This window comes from Diplotaxodon limnothrissa, linkage group LG15 (assembly GCF_057381915.1).
Source record: "Diplotaxodon limnothrissa isolate DT_005_m linkage group LG15, D_limnothrissa_male_GT1.1, whole genome shotgun sequence".
NCBI lineage: Eukaryota > Metazoa > Chordata > Actinopteri > Cichliformes > Cichlidae > Diplotaxodon > Diplotaxodon limnothrissa.
The window spans coordinates 45,206,336-45,228,835 of NC_140610.1; the positions used below are offsets into that span (position 1 = coordinate 45,206,336).

A 22,500-nucleotide genomic window follows, 5' to 3' on the forward strand; every position below is an offset into this window, starting at 1 on the left:
CAAAAGGGAGACTTTGGAAATCGTGCACTAAATAGGCAGGAAAACATCTCCATTAGTAATCAATGAGAGTCCTGTGTCCACAAGACCGTCTGTGTAGTCCTACAAGAGGTGAAGCATAATTGAATAAAGATGGAACAATCTGTTGCTCACAGGGGAAGATGTGTGTCCACCGCAGGACAAGGCCGAACTCTGTAAACCACGGGCAGCATGCTGAAGCAGTTTCACAGGCTCTGTATGTGACTGGGCATCCTGCTGGCCTGATGTTTGAGAAACAGTAACTATGATGAATCAAATACAAGATTACTTCAGCAAGAAGTGCCAAAACACGCAGTCTGTCCCTCAAGTGGCTTTAAAAGTGAATCAGTCCCCGCGTGAAACTAGCCAACTTTACAGCAGAAATAAACCTGTTTGTAGCCTGGGTTTGAATTTCCTCCATAAAACTGTGCTCTTCTAATAAATAGTGCACCTGACCATATTAAAGTTTATTCTTCGACGTATTCATTCGGTTCGTGACAGATGGGTGCAGCTGATTTTCATGCTCTTTAACCTGTTGGCTAATCTGCTGATGCCCAGCTGCAGCCATCTGTGCCTATGTAGCAGTAGCTGGTGTTAGTCCAGTGAATCCACTGCCCTGTGCATAGACAACAGTTGCCCACAGTTCACCTGAAGAAACAGCTTCAGCTGCTTACACTAATTAGTGAGTATCCTCGTCACTGGGATGTACCCATGCAGCCTACTGAGGTCTTCCTCCATCTGGGAGAAATGTATATTCCCTGACCTGCTGGGAAAAACCGCCTCTGAGTACTGTGGTCGCTGTCACGTCGTTTGCATGGAACATCTGATTTATTCCCAAACACTCGCCAACTCTTCCCTGAGAGGTAACTGTGAACAGAAGCTGTGTGAACCAAATTCAAACCATTTTCACTCTGAACTTGAACATTTTTCATCTTTGGTTTTTGTGTTGCACCTTTCCCAGGAGTGTGTAGCAGTTAGTGAATGTTTGGACACAAACATGCAAACTTCATGCAAACTAGATGCAAACTGCAGGCAACCAGAGCAATCATAAAGTTTTTGATGCAGCGCCCTCTTTGCAACCAAGTTTGCTTAAAAAGTGGGTCCTAGCTCTGGCATCAGTCTTTGTGACTGCTCCGACTACACCATCGAGGAACATAGCGTGCACTTCCTACATACTCAGTAGTGGGAACACTGGTTTTGGGGGGTTTGAGTGTGACAGACTTGTGCTACCGACTGTAGTTATCAAGATAAGGAAGATGGAAGCCTTTTTATACTAGCAGGTTAGTTATATTAGTGGTTTAACCACTGTAATGTTCTCCAGCAGTTATTTATTTTACACAATTCAACAAAACCATGTCATCAGTGATGCCAAAAACCTGCTATGTTAACAGTTTGTATCGTTAGCTTTGTTACTTAAATATCAAACAGCAGCTCGTGGCTGTTTCCATGTAGCACTTCCTGCACCAGGAGCTGCACTGTGACACTGACTCCACAGTGAAGCAGCACTAGTGCAGTTAATGAAAGAGCACTGAGGCACAGTGAACACAATCCACCTCTGTATGTGGGGGATGGGTTACTGCCGGACAGCAGCGCAGCCTGTGTGTCTCACCGTTATCAGATGCCATGAAGGTAACGTTGTAGTGATTGTTCTTGATATATGGAGACTCTCGGTCAAGAATGGCGATGGTGGAAATCTGTCCGTTAGCCGGGTTAATCTCCAGCCAGTTGGCAGGGTCATACATCTTGGAGTACCTGTGTTCGGTGAGAGAGAGCCAGCATGAGAAGCCACCACAGAGAGGCCTCTTTATCTGCTTCCCTGGCTGCACGCCGAGCAGCCACTGGGAGCTGATGTATGGGGACTGCGGCACGCTCTCTCAAGGCAGCCACAACTCATTCATTTACTCTCAGGGATGAATTCAAACGTTAACTCTCTTAAAAACGATAAAGAACGACTGTTAGTGAAAGAATGATATATTTACTGGAACTGGAAACAACCAAGGAGAGACCAATAAAAGCTCTGCAACTTCCTGCAAATTGTTGATGAAATGAATTCATGTAAGAGACTCGAGTCATGCATCTGCATTGCTGTTAGCATAAAGTCATCTTTCAAACACTGCACATGGATCAAACGGCACAGCTTCAACAAATGAAAACAGGTCAGCCAAAAAGTCACCGTGAAGCAGGCATGAAAGGGAACACGATCCATTTGGTATGTTCGTAACTGGCGAGATAAAACGGAGAGCAGCACAGATGACTAATCGAGGAGCACGCGCACAACAGAGAGCAACAAAAGCAAAAACGTTCTGCTGGGCCACTCCACACACAACTCGCTGTGTGTGTGTGTGCGTGTTTTTGTGAGCACAGTGTGCGTCCACTATTGGCTGTTGCTAGGCTACAAAGACTTCAGCACTACATTTAGAAACAAATAGTGGGATGTAAAAGAAAGAAGGATCGGGACAAAAGCATCAGTCCTGCAGGCTTTCTGCTGTGCTGAGCGTTTGGATGAGTGCTGCAGCATCTGAAACCTGCATCTGCATTCATAACAAAATCTAGCTTTTATATGAAAACGGGGACGGCAAAGTGGCCTGAGATGGAAGATGCAAGTCTCTTAATGCGTTTAAAATGAAACCTGACCAGCAGAAGAAAATGAAAACTGTCACAGAGGAGGAGCGGCTGCTCACGCCGACAATGGTCACATTCCTAATGCCTCACAAACCTCATGCTGAGACAGTAACATAACGTCTGTCATGTGGAAACTCAGAGTTGTTGCTCGCTGAGCGCTACGCTGGCTGGTGCGCGTCACTGAGCAAGAGCTGTTTCACAAAAGCTGTTAAAGTTGGTAAATCTTCACACAGTGTTCAACCTATAATTCTGAAATCTGCATCATCAAATTACCTCAGAGGTTTTGATTTCACACACAAAAACCACGTTTTCATATCTGTGTGGGGACACGATGCTTTCTCTCCAAATGAACGCCTACGCCGAACCACAGCCTGACCCTGACACTACAACTAGGCCTTCAAACTGACGGGACGGCATGTTGTCCCACAAAGATATGCAAACACAGACACGCGTGTGCGAGGTCGAGATGATGGCTGTGCTTGGACTCTGGATGTATTTACAAGTAAAATGATTACTGAGGAAGAAGGCTAGAAGCAGGGCTGCGCCTCCTTTGTTCTCTCACATGAACACGCCCTCCACGTCTCTGCGACGACTATGCGAGCAGCAGCAGAGCAAACAGCAGCACAGACGTGCTGATTCAGTCTACGATTGTGTCCAACTGGAAACGTTCCATGAATTGTGCACATTTTATAAATTCTCAGTTTCACACGAGACGCACTCGACGAATCTTCTCTAAAACAAGGTGAAGAATGAGCGCGTCAGGTTCTGCTTTAATCTCACTACAGCACGCCATCGACATGCAGACGTGCACTGAATAAATGTAGAAGAATAGGTAAATGTTGGAGGGTGAATTACATTCTACTCAGATTTTAATTTCCTTTCAGTGGCACATTTTTCAATGACAGTCGCTGATTATTCTAATAGATGTGAGACTAATTTAAATAGTGAAAAGGCTCCACATATTTAAATGTTCTTCTTATCAAAATGCATTGACGCATACATTCACGTCTCTACTCAAACCCGCTCAACAGTTTATTGTTGCATTACAAACTGTAATTATATATTGAAGGATTGTTTTAGTGCTGTAGTTCGACCTCACTGGCACAAATGAAAGGTTTCTGAAGAGCTTCCAGGAGTTTCTGACCTGATAGTTTGTCTCATGTAGCGGTCGGGGTCCTGCGCAGTGAAAGTGGTGAGCATGGACCCGGCCGACAGACCCTCCTCCAGTCGCATGGATTTCGGGTTTGGGCGAAACTCCGGGCTCTCGTTCAGATCCAGGATTCGAACAGAGACGGTTGCCGTGGACTGACGAGGCAAGTGGATGCCGCGGACCAGCGTGACCTCGTTCTCCGCTTCCACAGTCAGCATGAAGGAACGGGTGCTCTCGTAATCTATGGGCTGCACAGACAAAGCGAAGGACGACAATGATGCCCGACGTCAAGGACATTCAGCACGTGCAACCTTAAGCATCATCTCATCGTGTTTCTCTGGAACATGTCAGACAGTATAAACATCGCGATCACAGGGATCTTCTGCTCTCTGGATGTTACAAACCGACCACACTGAGAGTCGAGCACAGCTGCTGCTTTTAGATCGCTCTGTGAGAACATTACTCGCCAGGCAAGTCTCGAGAGTTAGCGTTTTATTCTCGTGTGCATGTTGTGCACATCCAAACCTCACCTTGACCACGGTGAGGAGGCCCTCGTTGGTGGTGGGGTCAGTGGGGATGGAGAAGCGTCCCGTGGGGTCCCCGGCGATGATGCGGTACACGGCGCTCCAGGCCGGAGTGTGAGGCTGGTCTTTGTCGGTCACGGTCAGGTTAGCCACGATCACGTTCACCCTGTTCTCGTGAACCTCTCCGAAGAACTGAAAGAGCAGAGACTGGATGACTCCACACTACACAAAGCTGTGGTGAACATCACACACAAACAATGCTTCGCCACTGCAAACAGTTCCCTGTCACGCAGAGCCGAGCGCAGTATATCTGAGAATAAAGAGCACATCTCCACAAACACTGCTCCTTCCTGTCCAGCCTGTTCAGCTTTACTGAGGAGGATAAACATATTGGATGTTTCATTGGCTTTTCACTCCTCCACCATCTGCCTGCTGCCAATAAAAGCTCAGAGAGCTTTAGTGTCGTTCAGACGACGCTGCCTCGCCCGTTTGCTGATGCAGAGCCAGCACGCTGTGTGTGTGTGTGTGTGTGTGTGTGTGTGTGTGTGTGTGCACCTACTGTCTCTGTGGTGAACTCTGGAGCATTGTCATTGACATCAGTGATCCTGATGACGGTGGTGGCAGTGTTGGAAAGGCCGTAGGTGGGATTCCCCTCCATGTCCGTGGCCTGGATGATCAGGGTGTACTGCGTGACTTTCTGGAATCACAGAACAGAAAGCGTCACTTATTCTGCAGACTGAAGTGTCCCGCTGCGCATTGTATGACTTGGAAATAAATCTAATTAAAACCGTTTGACAAGGGGACTGTCATTTTGTCTAATCACCATTACAGCTGATGATTTAGTCAGTGCTACTTAAAAATAATGTTCCGAGACATGATGAGTGGTTCACACTCCGTGCTAATGTAAGACCGTTTCTGCTTTCCAGAGCACAATCATCCCATTTTAGGGCAGCCCACTGCTGATCCTTTTTCTAAGACTGATTGCTAATGCACGTCAGGCCTTAATTACAGAAGCCGCTGCTCTATGACAACACTGTGACTGAGCTGCAGACCACCTGACAGAGACGATGTTTAGACATTTAAAAAGCATAAAAAGCTGCTGAGATCTTCACATGTACACTTCATTCGACCTCATCATGGCTTGTTGACCTTGTTTACTTCATCTGCCATTTTCTTCTTTGTGCAAAGTTGGATTTTTCTGCTATTTTTCAGGCTTTTAAAATCTTCGGTCGTTGTTTACGGCACATTTTCCCTTTTCTGTGATGATGCTTTTATTCTGTTTTTAATTGCTCTCTATTATTACGCTGTCTGTGTTATCTCATTATCAGCTCGTCAGTCACCTATGAAAGAGCAACCTGCACCAAAGCTGCCACACAAATAAAGTTTGGTTGATTGACTGTGGACAAAAGACGAGTGCAGATTACTTTGTCAGTTACTGCAGGCTTTTTTGTACTATAATAGCAGCTGCAGCTTTAGCGCTGATTGATGAATCCCCCGTGTGCCCAGATTCAGTTTGCCCTCCAGTTAAACTATTAGTTTTGCTTCTTATATCAAACGTGCAGATTTTGCAACTATGACTTTTAGCTACGATGGAACTACGATTCAAGATTTTATCACATCCAGACTGTTTCTGCTCCACGTTGGACTCAGTGAGGCACGAACATCACAAGAATTAGAGCTGGTTGGAGACGCAGCTGCGACCCTGCCTGGCTTCCTTACACCGGCTCCCAGAGCAGTTCACTGTTTGTGGGGCTTCCTTCTGAAATGCCTCCATTAGCTTATCGTGCTACATTTTTTACATGTGTGTCATTTCAGCACTTTTCATGTTTGCATTTAGATGTTTGCTCCTCATTGTTGCATCTGAAGGTGCAGCTGCTGTGATTTGGTTGCACTGACGATGACGGCTTCTGGTTCCAGATCATAGCTGTTGCAGCTTTTTGCCCCGTGCAGCTTGATTAGGTCAGAAGCTTCAGTTTAAAGTTCCAGTTGCAGCTCGGAAACACTGGAACAGCCTCCCCAGCAGTCACATCACAGAGAAAAACAGACCTCTGCTTCTTCTTTTGGAAACTTTTTGTTAACAACGTTTCAAATGCGACACAAAAATATATAATAAATATATAACAGAAATATATACTCCACAACATGATAGAGCAAAAAAATGGTGTGAATTTGTTATAAGGGTTAATAAATGTCTCAGTTCCAAAAAATCTGAATTTTCTGGTTATGTTGCGATGGGTTGGGTCTTACAGGGTTAATAACTAATATCAGTGACGGTGGGTGCTACAGATAGAGGTATCTCAGCCATGCAGGTCTGGCTGTTGATAACTCAGCTCACCTGCTTTTATAAGGTAAACAGGGTTAATCTGACCTGCGAGTCACAGACGAGCTAAAATACAGCGCTGAGTGAGAACAGTAGGTACCTCTAAAAACAGACTTCATCAGTGACTATTAATGCTGGCGTGCAGATAGCACGGCCTCAGACAGATGGGATTCAGCTCTACTGACGTAAGACTTTAAAAAGCTGTCTTTATGCTGCAGGCTGGACACACACTCTCAGGCCGAGACGCAGCTGCTCCATATGGATTCAGATATGAGCGTTAGAAAATGTCCACATTTAACACACACACACCTCCCGATCAAGGCCTGCCGCCACAGTGATGATGTCACCAGTCTTGTTGTTAATGGTAAACATGTTGGAGGAGGGGCTCTGGGGATTCTGGGAAAGGATTTTATATCTCAGCATCCCGTTGGCAGTTTTTGGATCATCCTTGTCCACTGCTGTCACCGTCATCACGAAGGATCCTGCAGGGAAGCACACAGCAAGTCAGCACACATATGCCAGGGAAGGAATGATGTAATCCAAAGGTTGTGTGTGTGTGTGTGTGTGTGTGTGTGTGTGTGTGTGTGTGTGTGTGTGTGTGTGTGTGTGTGTGTGTGTGTTGGTACCAGGCTTGGATCCCTCGGGCACGGAGCCATTAAAGATGCTGTGAGTGAACTCTGGTCTGTTGTCGTTCTGGTCGATGACATTAATGACGATGTCGATGGGGTTCTCCACCTGATTCCCATTCAGGTCCACTGCGTGGGCTCGCAACTATACACAGACACACAAACATGCACACACAACTTTTATTACAGACAGGTGAAGACGGTAATAAACTGCTTCCTTCCACTGAGACTAATTACGAGGGTTTAGTGCTCTGAGAGACCTCAGGAGATAAACGAAACAGCCCACAAGGTTAAAGGAAGCACAAGTGCACGTATAGCATGGAGCTGAGCTAACAAATGGATCTCAGGCCCCTGTGAGTCACTTTATGAACAAAGAGCTCACACGCAGTTTAGATTGAATGCTGTTACCGTGCAATCTTATATCAGTTTTATCTTGCAGGGGCTAAAAAGTACAACTGTGTCGCCGAGAGGTCGAACGATTTGCCAACAATCTGACAAAACTGGTGAAAACTGCTAAACTAGAAAATGTTAAATAAGATTGCAGCAGAGTCGTACACGTGTATGGATGAGGACAAACCCTGCGTGGTGAAGAAAATCCCTTTTATGGCTGCAGAGTAAATCAAGACTGCTGTGCAGGATTTAGACAGACATGTTTCTTTGTTAAAGATCAAGCGAAGACTTCAGGCTCGAACCTTTGAGGATGCAGCACACGCACAAACCCCATAACAAAAAACAGAACCACTAAGGCTAGGTTGTGGTTTGGGCATGCATGGCTGCCAGTGGATATCCCACACCCACAAAAGCAAGCAGCTGAATGAATGCAGAATTATACAGAAGCGTTGTGTTTGTACACATTAATTCAAAGGCATAAAACCTTATTGGAGCACATTTCATTGGTCAGCTGGGCAGTGATCCTAAACAAATGGATAAAACAACCAAAGAGCTTTTAAGGTGGAATAACTTGGCTGAGTCACCTGTTCTCAGTCTGATTAAACTGCAGTCTACCTGCTGTGTTTCACAGCAAAGACGCAAGGAGCCTAATGGGTTTCTATGGACCCCAGACTTCAGGCAACCATAAATCACAAAAGACTTTACACAAAATATGAATTATTATTATATTTATAACAGGAATGGTTCTCCCACGCAGCTCTTTTAACAGTGATTCTGACATTTTGTCACATTGTGACAAATATTTACTGTGTACTTTGGAAAAAAATGTCACAATAACCTGAAAGCAATATTCCAGTCTCAGTGCATCAAACAGTCCCACACTGCTTTTACAGCTAGGGCTGGGCCACCGCTCACGGTAATACCGGTATAATGCTGGGCAACGATAAGAAAGTGAAATATCATGATAGAATATGGCAGAAAAATCATGGCAGCGACGCAGAATGAGGAGGGCGAGAGCGGATCGTTGAATGAAACCATGAACCAGAACTGGTTTGTAAAAATGCTGCAGCTTCAGTGGTGTGGAACTGGTTTAGCTTCGTCCATCAGATACACAACAAAGCACTATTTTTGGTAGCGCATGCTAGCGGGCCGTCGTTATTACCGTGTTGTTTGGAAAATACGGCGCACTTAAAATCAATCCTTTGATTTTTCTGAAAGTCGACAGAGCCCCTTATAATCCCGTGTGCCTTATGTATGAACTCTGGTTGTGTTTACTGACCTCGAAGCGATTTTATGTGCACGGCGCTCGAAAATCTGTCAGATGTTTCAGTACGACTTTGCTGAGCTACGAAGCCGCACCGCTTGATGGATTGTTGGAGCATTACGGCTGTCGTAGGCGGAGCCTCGTGAACACAACTGGGTAGCTGTCACTGTTTTGTACACCATTAATGTGGAATGGCTCATCTGAATTCAAACTATGATTTTAATAAACTTGACTGTTTATTTTAACTGAAACATGGCTGGGCTCGGATGCACCAGTTGTTCTCACTGAGGCCTCCCCACCAAATTCAAATTTCTCTTTTTCTATTAGAAGTGGTGAGAGAGGTGGTGGGACTGCATCTTTGGCCAACAACACACTCACCTCCAAACACATTTGATTTGATCATTTTACCACTTTTGAATTCCACGCTATTGTTTTCAGCAGCCCTCCAGTTTTATCTGTCACAGTTTACAGACCACCTAAAGACAGCGCTGCTTTCATCAAGGAATTCTCTGAATTTTTAACAAACATACATTCAAAATATAACATGATAATTCTAACCGGTGACTTTAACCTGCACATAGATAATCCTTCTGACCCTGCATCAAAAGAATTCTTAAACATTCTTCACTGTTTGGATTTTACCCAGCACATCACGCAGCCGACTCACAACAGAGGACACACTCTGGACCTGGTCATCACCCATGGGCTGTCCACCAGCGTGTCCTCTGTTGTTGGCTTGGCTGTCTCTGACCACTACTGTGTGTTTTTTAACATCACCGGTTTTATTCAGCGGTGCGAACTGTGAGGAGGCGCTATCTAACCTCTGAAGTGGCTGCAAATTTTCCCAGGGTTTTAGACGAATGCCCCCCTGTGATTCTACCTGCACCCTGTGATTTTATTTTTAATCATTTTAACAGCAAACTGAAGAAAAGCCTTGACTCCGTTGCTCCACTCACCACCAAAAAGATTAACGTAAAACATGCATCACCCTGGAGAAACGAAGAAGTCAAAACACTCAAAAGAAAATGCAGGGCAGCAGAAAGGAGATGCAGGAAAAATAAAAATGTAATTAACTATCAAATACTTTGCGAGCAACTTAAAATGTACAATAATACATTAATAATCCCAAGGTCCTCTTTTCCACCATAGATCATTTATTTAACCCTGATTTTAACAGCTCCCAAAGAAGCCCACAGACTCGCTCTGTGAGCAGTTTGCAGACCACTTCAGGGGAAAAGTCAGCGCCATCAGATCTGATATTTTATCCCCTCTTCACTTTATGGATTTTTTGAGGCTGAGCTTTTATACATGATGAATTGCTCTCTTCAGTTGGGTGTCTTCCCTGCTGCCTTTAAAACGGCGGTGGTGAGGCCCCTTCTGAAGAAGAGCAGTTTGGATTGTAATGACTTTAATACAGACCTGTATCCAACTCACCATTTTTAAGTAAAATTTTAGAAAAACGTGTTTTTACTCAGATTAATGACTTTCTGAATGATAGACAGATCCTGGAGATATTCCAGTCTGGATTTAGGGTGAACCACAGCACAGAGACGGCTCTCCTAAAGGTTTTAAATGATCTTAGATGTAACTGGGACGCCCAAAAGCTCTCAGTCCTGGTGCCGCTGGATCTAAGCGCAGCCTTTGATAGAATCGCTGCACTGGCTCCCCGTGTGTTTCAGGATTTTAAAGTTCTTTTATTGGTTTTTAAATGTCTTAATGGTCTTAATGGTCTTCTTATCGCTCACATCTGCTTTTACCATATGAACCCTCGCGGACCCTGAGGTCCTCTGGTACTGGCCTTTTGATTGTCCCTAAAGTCAGGACACATGCTCACACTCGCACTACACTCACACTACACTTACACTGCACTCTCACTACAGTCACACTGCACTCAAACTACACTCAAACTACACTCTCACTACAGTCACACTCGCACTACACTCGCACTACACTCACACTACACTCGCACTACACTCGCACTACACTCACACTACAGTCACACTCGCACTACACTCGCACTACACTCACACTACACTTACACTACTCTCACACCTCACTTACACTATACTCAAACTACACTCACACTACACTCACACTCGCACTACACTCGCACTACTCTCACACCTCACTTACACTACACTCGCACTACACTCGCACTACTCTCACACCTCACTCACACTACACTCGCACTACACTCGCACTACACTTACACTGCACTCTCACTACAGTCACACTCGCACTACACTCGCACTACACTCGCACTACACTCTCACTACAGTCACACTCGCACTACACTCGCACTACACTCACACTACACTCACACTGCTCTCACACTACTCTCACACCTCACTTACACTATACTCAAACTACACTCACACTACACTCACATTCGCACTACACTCACACTACTCTCACACCTCACTTACACTACACTCGCACTACTCTCACACCTCACTCACACTACACTCGCACTACACTCGCACTACACTTACACTGCACTCTCACTACAGTCACACTCGCACTACACTCACACTACTCTCAAACTACACTCACACTCGCACTACACTCACACTACTCTCAAACCTCACTTACACTGCACTCAAACTACACTCACACTCGCACTACACTCACACTACACTCGCACTACACTTACACTACTCTCACACCTCACTTACACTATACTCAAACTACACTCACACTCGCACTACACTCACACTACACTCGCACTACACTTACACTACTCTCAAACTACACTCACACTCGCACTACACTCACACTACTCTCAAACCTCACTTACACTACACTCAAACTACACTCACACTCGCACTACACTCGCACTACACTCACACTACTCTCACACCTCACTTACACTACACTCACACTACACTCGCACTACTCTCACACCTCACTCACACTACACTCGCACTACACTCGCACTACACTTACACTGCACTCTCACTACAGTCACACTCGCACTACACTCGCACTACACTCACACTACACTCTCACTACAGTCACACTCGCACTACACTCGCACTACACTCACACTGCTCTCACACTACTCTCACACCTCACTTACACTATACTCAAACTACACTCACACTACACTCACACTCGCACTACACTCACACTACTCTCACACCTCACTTACACTACACTCGCACTACTCTCACACCTCACTCACACTACACTCGCACTACACTCGCACTACACTTACACTGCACTCTCACTACAGTCACACTCGCACTACACTCACACTACTCTCAAACTACACTCACACTCGCACTACACTCACACTACTCTCAAACCTCACTTACACTGCACTCAAACTACACTCACACTCGCACTACACTCACACTACACTCGCACTACACTTACACTACTCTCACACCTCACTTACACTATACTCAAACTACACTCACACTCGCACTACACTCACACTACACTCGCACTACACTTACACTACTCTCAAACTACACTCACACTCGCACTACACTCACACTACTCTCAAACCTCACTTACACTACACTCAAACTACACTCACACTCGCACTACACTCGCACTACACTTACACTACTCTCAAACTACACTCACACTCGCACTACACTCACACTACTCTCAAACCTCACTTACACTACACTCAAACTACACTCACACTCGCACTACACTCGCACTACACTCACACTACTCTCACACCTCACTTACACTATACTCAAACTACACTCACACTCGCACTACACTCACACTACACTCGCACTACACTTACACTACTCTCACACTACACTCGCACTACATTGGACTACACTCACACTACACTTACACTACAGTCACACCTCACTTACACTACACTCGCACTACACTCACACTACACTTACACTACAGTCACACCTCACTTACACTACACTCGCACTACACTCACACTACACTTACACTACTCTCACACCTCACTTACACTATACTCAAACTACACTCACACTACACTCACACTCGCACTACACTCACACTACTCTCACACCTCACTTACACTACACTCGCACTACACTCGCACTACTCTCACACCTCACTCACACTACACTCGCACTACACTCGCACTACACTTACACTGCACTCTCACTACAGTCACACTCGCACTACACTCGCACTACACTCACACTACACTCTCACTACAGTCACACTCGCACTACACTCGCACTACACTCACACTACACTCACACTGCTCTCACACCTCACTTACACTATACTCAAACTACACTCACACTACACTCACACTCGCACTACACTCACACTACTCTCACACCTCACTTACACTACACTCGCACTACTCTCACACCTCACTCACACTACACTCGCACTACACTCGCACTACACTTACACTGCACTCTCACTACAGTCACACTCGCACTACACTCACACTACTCTCAAACTACACTCACACTCGCACTACACTCACACTACTCTCAAACCTCACTTACACTGCACTCAAACTACACTCACACTCGCACTACACTCACACTATACTCGCACTACACTTACACTACTCTCACACCTCACTTACACTATACTCAAACTACACTCACACTCGCACTACACTCACACTACACTCGCACTACACTTACACTACTCTCAAACTACACTCACACTCGCACTACACACACACTACTCTCAAACCTCACTTACACTACACTCAAACTACACTCACACTCGCACTACACTCGCACTACACTCACACTACTCTCACACCTCACTTACACTACACTCGCACTACACTCGCACTACTCTCACACCTCACTCACACTACACTTGCACTACACTCGCACTACACTTACACTGCACTCTCACTACAGTCACACTCGCACTACACTCGCACTACACTCACACTACACTCTCACTACAGTCACACTCGCACTACACTCGCACTACACTCACACTGCTCTCACACTACTCTCACACCTCACTTACACTATACTCAAACTACACTCACACTACACTCACACTCGCACTACACTCACACTACTCTCACACCTCACTTACACTACACTCGCACTACTCTCACACCTCACTCACACTACACTCGCACTACACTCGCACTACACTTACACTGCACTCTCACTACAGTCACACTCGCACTACACTCACACTACTCTCAAACTACACTCACACTCGCACTACACTCACACTACTCTCAAACCTCACTTACACTGCACTCAAACTACACTCACACTCGCACTACACTCACACTACACTCGCACTACACTTACACTACTCTCACACCTCACTTACACTATACTCAAACTACACTCACACTCGCACTACACTCACACTACACTCGCACTACACTTACACTACTCTCAAACTACACTCACACTCGCACTACACTCACACTACTCTCAAACCTCACTTACACTACACTCAAACTACACTCACACTCGCACTACACTCGCACTACACTCACACTACTCTCACACCTCACTTACACTATACTCAAACTACACTCACACTCGCACTACACTCACACTACACTCGCACTACACTTACACTACTCTCACACTACACTCGCACTACATTGGACTACACTCACACTACACTTACACTACAGTCACACCTCACTTACACTACACTCAAACTACACTCACACTCGCACTACACTCACACTACACTCACACTACTCTCACACCTCACTTACACTACACTCAAACTACACTCACACTCGCACTACACTCACACTACACTCACACTACACTTACACTACTCTCACACCTCACTTACACTACACTCAAACTACACTCACACTACACTCACACTACCACTTACACTACAGTCACACCTCACTTACACTACACTCAAACTACACTCACACTCGCACTACACTCACACTACACTCACACTACACTCACACTACACTTACACTACACTCAAACTACACTCACACTCGCACTACACTCGCACTACACTCACACTACGCTTACACTACACTTACACTACTCTCACACCTCCCTTACACTACACTCAAACTACACTCGCACTACACTCACACTCGCACTACATTGGACTACACTCACACTACACTTACACTACAGTCACACCTCACTTACAATACACTGAAACTACACTCACACTACACTCACACTACACTCGCACTACACTCACACTACATTGGACTACACTCACACTACATTGGACTACACTCACACTACATTGGACTACACTGCAACTACACTCACACTCGCACTACACTCGCACTACACTCACACTGCACTCACACTACAGTCACACTCGCACTACACTTACACTACACTCACACTACTCTCACACCTCACTTACACTACAGTCAAACTACACTCGCACTACACTCACACTCGCACTACATTGGACTACACTTACACTACGCTCACACTACACTCACACTCGCACTACACTCACACTACTCTCGCACTACACTTACACTACGCTCACACTACACTTACACTACGCTCACACTACACTCACACTCGCACTACACTCGCACTACACTCAAACTACACTCACACTCGCACTACACTCACACTACAGTCACACTTGCACTACACTCACACTACACTCACACTACGCTCACACTACACTTACACTACGCTCACACTACACTCACACTCGCACTACACTCGCACTACACTCAAACTACACTCACACTCGCACTACACTCACACTACAGTCACACTTGCACTACACTCACACTACACTCACACTACATTTACACTCGCACTACATTGGACTACACTCAAACTACACTTACACTACACTCACACTTGCACTACACTCGTACTACACTTACACTACGCTCACACTACACTCACACTCGCACTACACTCGCACTACACTTACACTACGTTCACACTACACTCACACTCGCACTACATTCGCACTACACTTACACTACGCTTACACTACACTCACACTTGCACTACACTTGCACTACACTTGCACTACACTCACACTCGCACTACACTCACACTACAGTCACACTTGCACTACACTCACACTACGCTCACACTACACACACACTACGCTCACACTACACACACACTACACTTACACTGCACTCGTACTACACTCGCACTACACTCAAACTACACTCACACTCGCACTACACTCACACTACAGTCACACTCACACTACACTCACACTACACTTACACTACGCTCACACTACACTCACACTCGCACTACACTCGCACTACACTCAAACTACACTCACACTCGCACTACACTCACACTACAGTCACACTTGCACTACACTCACACTACACTCACACTACATTTACACTCGCACTACATTGGACTACACTCAAACTACACTTACACTACACTCACACTTGCACTACATTCGCACTACACTTACACTACGCTTACACTACACTCACACTTGCACTACACTTGCACTACACTCACACTTGCACTACACTTGCACTACACTTGCACTACACTCACACTCGCACTACACTCTCACTACAGTCACACTCGCACTACACTCGCACTACACTCACACTACACTCACACTGCTCTCACACTACACTCGCACTACACTTACACTATACTCAAACTACACTCACACTACACTCACACTAGACTCGCACTACACTTACACTACGCTCATACTACACTTACACTACACACACACTACACTTACACTGCACTCCCACTACACTCGCACTACACTTACACTCACACTACATTGGACTACAGTCACACCTCACTTACACTACACTCAAACTACAGTCACACTACACTCACACTACACTCGCACTACTCTTAATAAGTGATTGTGACCATTTTGTTTTGCTAAACATTTCACCTTTATGAACTGATTTATTTCAGAAATGCATGTACACACACATGCACTTGTGCCTCCAGCCCAGGCTGCACCAACCGCGCTGTGCACAATACAGTTTGTACACCTGTTACATAAATACTCCTTTCCTGGCAATTTTAATGTATTTTGTTGTTTCATCTTGGCAAAACTTTTTGCACCAGTGTGTGAATCATATGGTCCTCTCGAATACCTTAAAGAACAATTAATGAATGAAATAGCTAACAGTGATTATAGCAGAGGCAGCTGTGGTTCAGGAAGTGAGTTGTGCTTGACTGCACATAGCTATTGCAGTTCAAGCGCACTGTGAGTTCAACTAAACCACGGCCCAGACTATCCCTTGAAGCAGGACGGGGTACGTGCACTGTAGCCTAACACAGTCATGACACACGTCAGTGGAATTGGACTTTGGTGATCAGCCATGGTGTGGACCACCTATATACTGAAAGAGGACCCTTAAACTGCTTATTATTCTAATACTGGTCGGTCACGGCACATGTGCCAAAGACCAAACTGTGCAGAATTTGGAGATGCTCTGGAATGATTACTTTAGAATAACATGTATGCAGCCTAAAGTTTATACCAGCACCTGCAGAAAACATGCTATATGCCATTTGTTGTGTAGTTGAATGCATCTCTGGAGGTTTCAGCATAAAAGCTACAAAACAGTGCTTTGTAATTAATATTAAATAATCTGCTCAAAGATCAAAACCATCAAAGCTAACACAAAACTTTGGAAAAACAACTTTTCAAGGAACATACTCCCACTTTGAAAATCAAACATCTATTTTATTTTTGATGGCCTTAGTTTAAATCAGGCGCATATGTGATGTATTTATTCAGCATAATGTGGTCAAAGATGCTGAATATAGGTATTGATTGGCCCTGATAAGTCATTCCTTTACAGTGCATCTGTATGAGGCTCTCAAAGAGCCAAAGCCTCCCTCATGAATAAACATGCAGGCCAATCCCAGCTCCTAGCTCTGACAACTACATCCAATCACATGAATATTCATCACACAGCTTAAATGCAAATCAACCTGCTGCGACTCCAGATTTCCACTCCCCCGTGTGAGTTGTGTGTGCATTCCTACAGATCAAAAGGTTAGACTCTGCTCTCGGAGCTGTTTGTGACGGTAGCAGATATAGTAAGCAAACACCAAGTGGCTTTTTTAAAGGAATGTCTTCATCATCTCTGCATGAGAGAGAATAAATCCAGGAGAGAGTGACAGCACAGATATAACATGAAAACGCGAGGGACGACACAGAGCAGCGTGCTGACTGGGAGCAGACTCATGCCTCCAGAGGCAGGTCCTAAGTGTTAGGGTTGGTGTTAAACCGCACTTTATGTAATCTAAGGTGAAACTTTTAGTACTTTTAAAGTTACTTAAATAGAAAGAGCCCATCTTTGGCTGGCCACAGAAAACACTTTGAAGAGCACACACTAACGCTATGACATATCTACCATGCAAGAACGCTCAGTGCAACAAGGAAGAAGGAACCGAGACGCAACGCTGCAGACGTTTGTATCGCATATTAACCACAGACCTCGGTTTAACATGCAGCCAGAGGAGCTAACACACCGATCACTAAAGCATTCATCATTTGCTCCGTCTTTGACCTTCGCTGGCACGCCCACAGTCTTACGTGGAAATTGGAGATGTGCTCTCTGTCCAGAGGCTTGGTGACCGACAGCTGGCCTGAGATGGGGTTAATGATGAAGATCCCAGTGGGAGGCTGGTCAGCCCCAGGTCCCGTCACACTGTAGCGCAGCATTCGGTTCTTATCCCGGTCTGAGCGGATCTAAATAACAGATAGAAACACAAAGGGCACAGGAAGTGTTTACTACAGGAAACGCAGAGCCGGGAGAACAGTGGAGGTGGTAAATAACATCAAATCTGCATTAAAAAACAAACTTTCTATGTTGAAGTCGACATTCTTTGTGAGCATCTGCTGCTGTCACAGTATTCTGGGAGCTGCTTCTTTCTGCTGAGCACGACTGCCATCTTTTCTTAAATGTAAGAATATAATGAAACCAAAAGTGGAGCTACGTTGTGAGTTTGACCTGGATGTGTCTTGTGTGTCACGATGACTTTAGGCTTGCACAGGCAACACGCAGCAGGAGCCTGAAGCAGCTCAGGAAAGGAAATGTGGTGAAGCTAAAATAAACTGTGATGTCTGGAGCACCTTCAATATTCTGCACATTGTCCACATCATCACGGCATTAAAGAGCGAGGGGGTGCTGCAAAGATGCTCGACATGCACACACACATGTTTACAAGTCTCAGAACAAGATGAAGACGTCTCCGAATTAATGCATTTATTTGGAGATACTGGGCGGAGCCAGAGGGTAGGCTACGTTTGAAAACACTCAAACAGAAGCAAAGAATAAATGATCCATGTACAAATCAAATTCAGTCTGAAAGGTAAGCTGCCTCTTTCTCCATCTGCACGGCTCATTGTGTGCTAAAGAGCACAGATATCTACCTGCCGGAGCTTTCACAACATGGACTGTTTCTTTTTTCCTAAAGTTACATTTAGAAATGGACCAGCACTGACATGTAGTCTTATATTCTGCAAAGGCCACATATAACTGTGCAGCACTGTTATATGTGGCCACACAGCTCCAAACAGTCAGTATGCCAAAGTTGCTGCTCTTAGGTTGAATGTGCATTTGGTAAGAAATAATGTTGACATTTGGTTGTTTTGCTGTTTGTGTTCTGCTTTGAAATATTAGAACAGACTTACAGTTCTTTACACTTAAAAAAGTAGATTATAGATCCACGTGTCTGGCTCCCTGAGGATCAAACCAGTGTGAGTTTGAGACTCCTGCTGGATAAAATAGTTCTTAGCGAGGCTAAAGCTGCAGCTGCATTTGTCATTCTCTACCTACTTCATCTCTATTACAGCAGTCACAGCTGCATAACTGGTTTCATAATAATTACGTATTATGTGTGGAGGCTGTTTGCTCTGCAAGGCTGCCATTGTTAAAGTAACTAAAGTGATTTATTACATGTGTACTGTGTCAGAAGAAATGTTGCCAAAGGTTTCAAAGGTCATCGGGTTACAGGAAGCACGTCTGATTCATGAGGAACACAGAGAGAGCCTCATGTCTTCCTGCAGCCCACAGAAAGTGTAAGTGTAGAGTTTACATGATGGATGCTGTGTCTCTTACTAAGCTTTGGGAGTTAAAGAAGTGATTCATGAAAAGAATGTAGCTGACTGTAACGTGAAGTCTAACATGTAGAGAAAGCACTGCTCATATCCCGACTAAACCACTGAAACTATCTCTGTTGATCAAAATTAAAAACATATTTTAAATGAAAATTCCTTTAAAAAAGAACCAGGTTTATTTGAATATGAACAATGGTCCACCTCTCCAACCCACGTGTAGCTCCCTGCCTGCACCCTCTGCACAAACACAGCTGAACACAACACTGGTCACTATATTCTTCATTTCCAGTTAATACTTGTACAGCTGCTGTTATTGTGTATATATTTATTTATATTTAGATTTCTTCATACATTCTTATATAGTTCTATATTGTGTATTTTGTTGTACAGTTATTTTATTTTCAACTTTAATTTATATATTTTATCTTATTCTTCCCAGTTAAATTTACCCTTCATTCTAATTTGTGTTGTACAGTTATTTCATTTTTAACCTTAATTTATATTTTATTCCTTCCTAGTTAAATTTACCCTTTTTAATTTTTCATATTTATTTCCTATCTTATTCATAGCCTTTTCCTTTTTTGTTCTCTTTAGGTCACGAGCAGTTGTCCAAGCATTTCACTACATATCGTACTGTGTACGACTGTGTACGTGACAAATAAAATTTGAATTTGAATTTGAATTTGAACCAGCCCGACAGAGCCGAATCCAGCTCCATGTGCTGAAGAACAACGGTTTCTGAAGAATGAAGAAGGCCAGCATCAGAATTCGTTTAGCTTCTATATATTTCTACGTGGACCTTGGTGAGCAAAGTTTTATTTTGTGCTTTGAAGGCACAGATACGACTCATTTTTCACAGCACACTTATCTAACTCAGCAGTAGTAGTATTTTATCATCATATTTGGACTCTTCATAGATGTCATCATTAGTATTGAGTTCATTTTTTATTCATAGGTGCATGTCTGCTCTAAAATTTACTGCATGGTCTTGCTCTGCTGTAAATCTCTGATTGGCTCTGAGGTCACTGGATGTGACCCTTTAAGTGTTTCAAGTTTCCAATCGCACTGAAAAAAAGGGATTGGCCGGCTCTTGGATTTATGTAAGCATCGTGTCTTTAACACAAGTGCCTCGGGCTTTAAAGTTAAGTGTAACTATATAGTGTAGAAACTACATGATATGCAGAGCGGGTAGATTAAATTGTTCATATCATGTTCGAGTGAAGTAAGTCAATAATATAGCAGTGTTAAATCTCGCATGGGATTTCAGTCTCGCGCGCTTTGGGTCGTGGTTTGAGGAAGGCGTCCATCTCAGTCAAGTCGAGCAGCCGCCTCTACTTCTTTTGGTTTACTGAAAAAAGGACACTGGGTGGTCGTTATATTAAAAAAGTCTAACTTGTAATTTGAACACAAACATTTTACGTAATTGAATCATGTAGGATCTGTACGAAATTCAACAACTTCATTTGTTCTTGTTGAGATGACCTGATACAATCTAGTAGGAGTGGTTAGTTGCTGGACTCACGAAATTCACAAGACCACACGAGATTTCACACCACAGGAAAATCACTGGAGGCAGACACTACACACCCCGTGCATGCTAGCGCTATTTATTGTGTTTAACCTGTCAAGGACAAAAACGTGGCCTTGAAATCATAGCTTTCCATTTTAGATAAGCCAGGATTGGTGGCGTGGTGGTTCGTGCTGTTGCCTCACAGTAAGCAGGTCCTAGGTTCGAATCCACAATCTGGCACAAATGGATGTTTGTCTCTATGTGAAAGACTGGTGAGCTGTCCAGGGTGTAACCTATCGCTCTGGGGTTACGCCCCTGCAACCAGGCTACAGACAGGAGGACAGTAGTTGTTGTAGATCCCTTCAACTTTTATGTTAACTAGACTTTGCTGAACATTATGTAATATGAAGACAACATGTGGTTTTTAAGTGACCAAGTAGTACTGGGGTAAAAGTTACTGAATAGTGTTGAAATAAAATGACAAAATTATGAAGGATTAAAACAAGAGTTCAACTTACTTCATCTAAACTTGTTTCAATCGCGTTTTCAGAACACAAACACACAGGTTTATTGAATATGAATACGTTGTGTTGATTTAACTCATTTGTTTAAGTTTCTGCCAAAGCAAAACATTTGTGTGCATCCAGTGTCCACTGAATCCAGTAAATCCAACATGGCCTTGTTTCAGGGCACGCTGCAGCATTCGGGGCTGAGAAATGATTTCTTGTTCTGGACCAGTTGAGGTTGACTCACAATCCAGTGATTCCACACAGACTCTTGTTAAAATACTCTGTTTGAGACCAACTTTTACCTTTTAAGACAAAGTCCATGAACATATTTGGTACGTTTGTGAATTAATGGTAAACTTCTCTACGATCCACCTGAAAGCTGATGTTTTTGGGGCTGCTGTGACAGATGGCTGCCATCACAGTCCACACCTCAGCTAATGTCATGTAGTGTCAGTCACTTAACTGAAGCTGCTGCTGCTTTTTGCATATTTAAATGCAATTATGTGAGAAATGTTACAGCTTGCTGCATGGCTGATTGTACGGACTATTCAGTC

The 22,500-nt window shown here is 44.3% G+C and overlaps 1 protein-coding gene across 1 annotated transcript in view; it reads right to left on the reverse strand.

Moving 5' to 3' along the window:
- LOC146618145 (cadherin-2-like) overlaps positions 1-22,500 on the reverse strand; it is a 116,399-nt gene that overhangs the window by 26,696 nt on the left and 67,203 nt on the right. The window contains exons 5-11 of the mRNA XM_085373302.1: positions 18,401-18,556; positions 7,258-7,402; positions 6,941-7,113; positions 4,871-5,008; positions 4,318-4,503; positions 3,782-4,035; positions 1,625-1,767 (exon numbers count right to left, since the gene is read on the reverse strand). Of these exons, the coding sequence (XP_085229428.1) occupies positions 1,625-1,767; positions 3,782-4,035; positions 4,318-4,503; positions 4,871-5,008; positions 6,941-7,113; positions 7,258-7,402; positions 18,401-18,556 (1,195 nt within the window). The remainder of the gene's footprint in view (positions 1-1,624; positions 1,768-3,781; positions 4,036-4,317; positions 4,504-4,870; positions 5,009-6,940; positions 7,114-7,257; positions 7,403-18,400; positions 18,557-22,500) is intronic.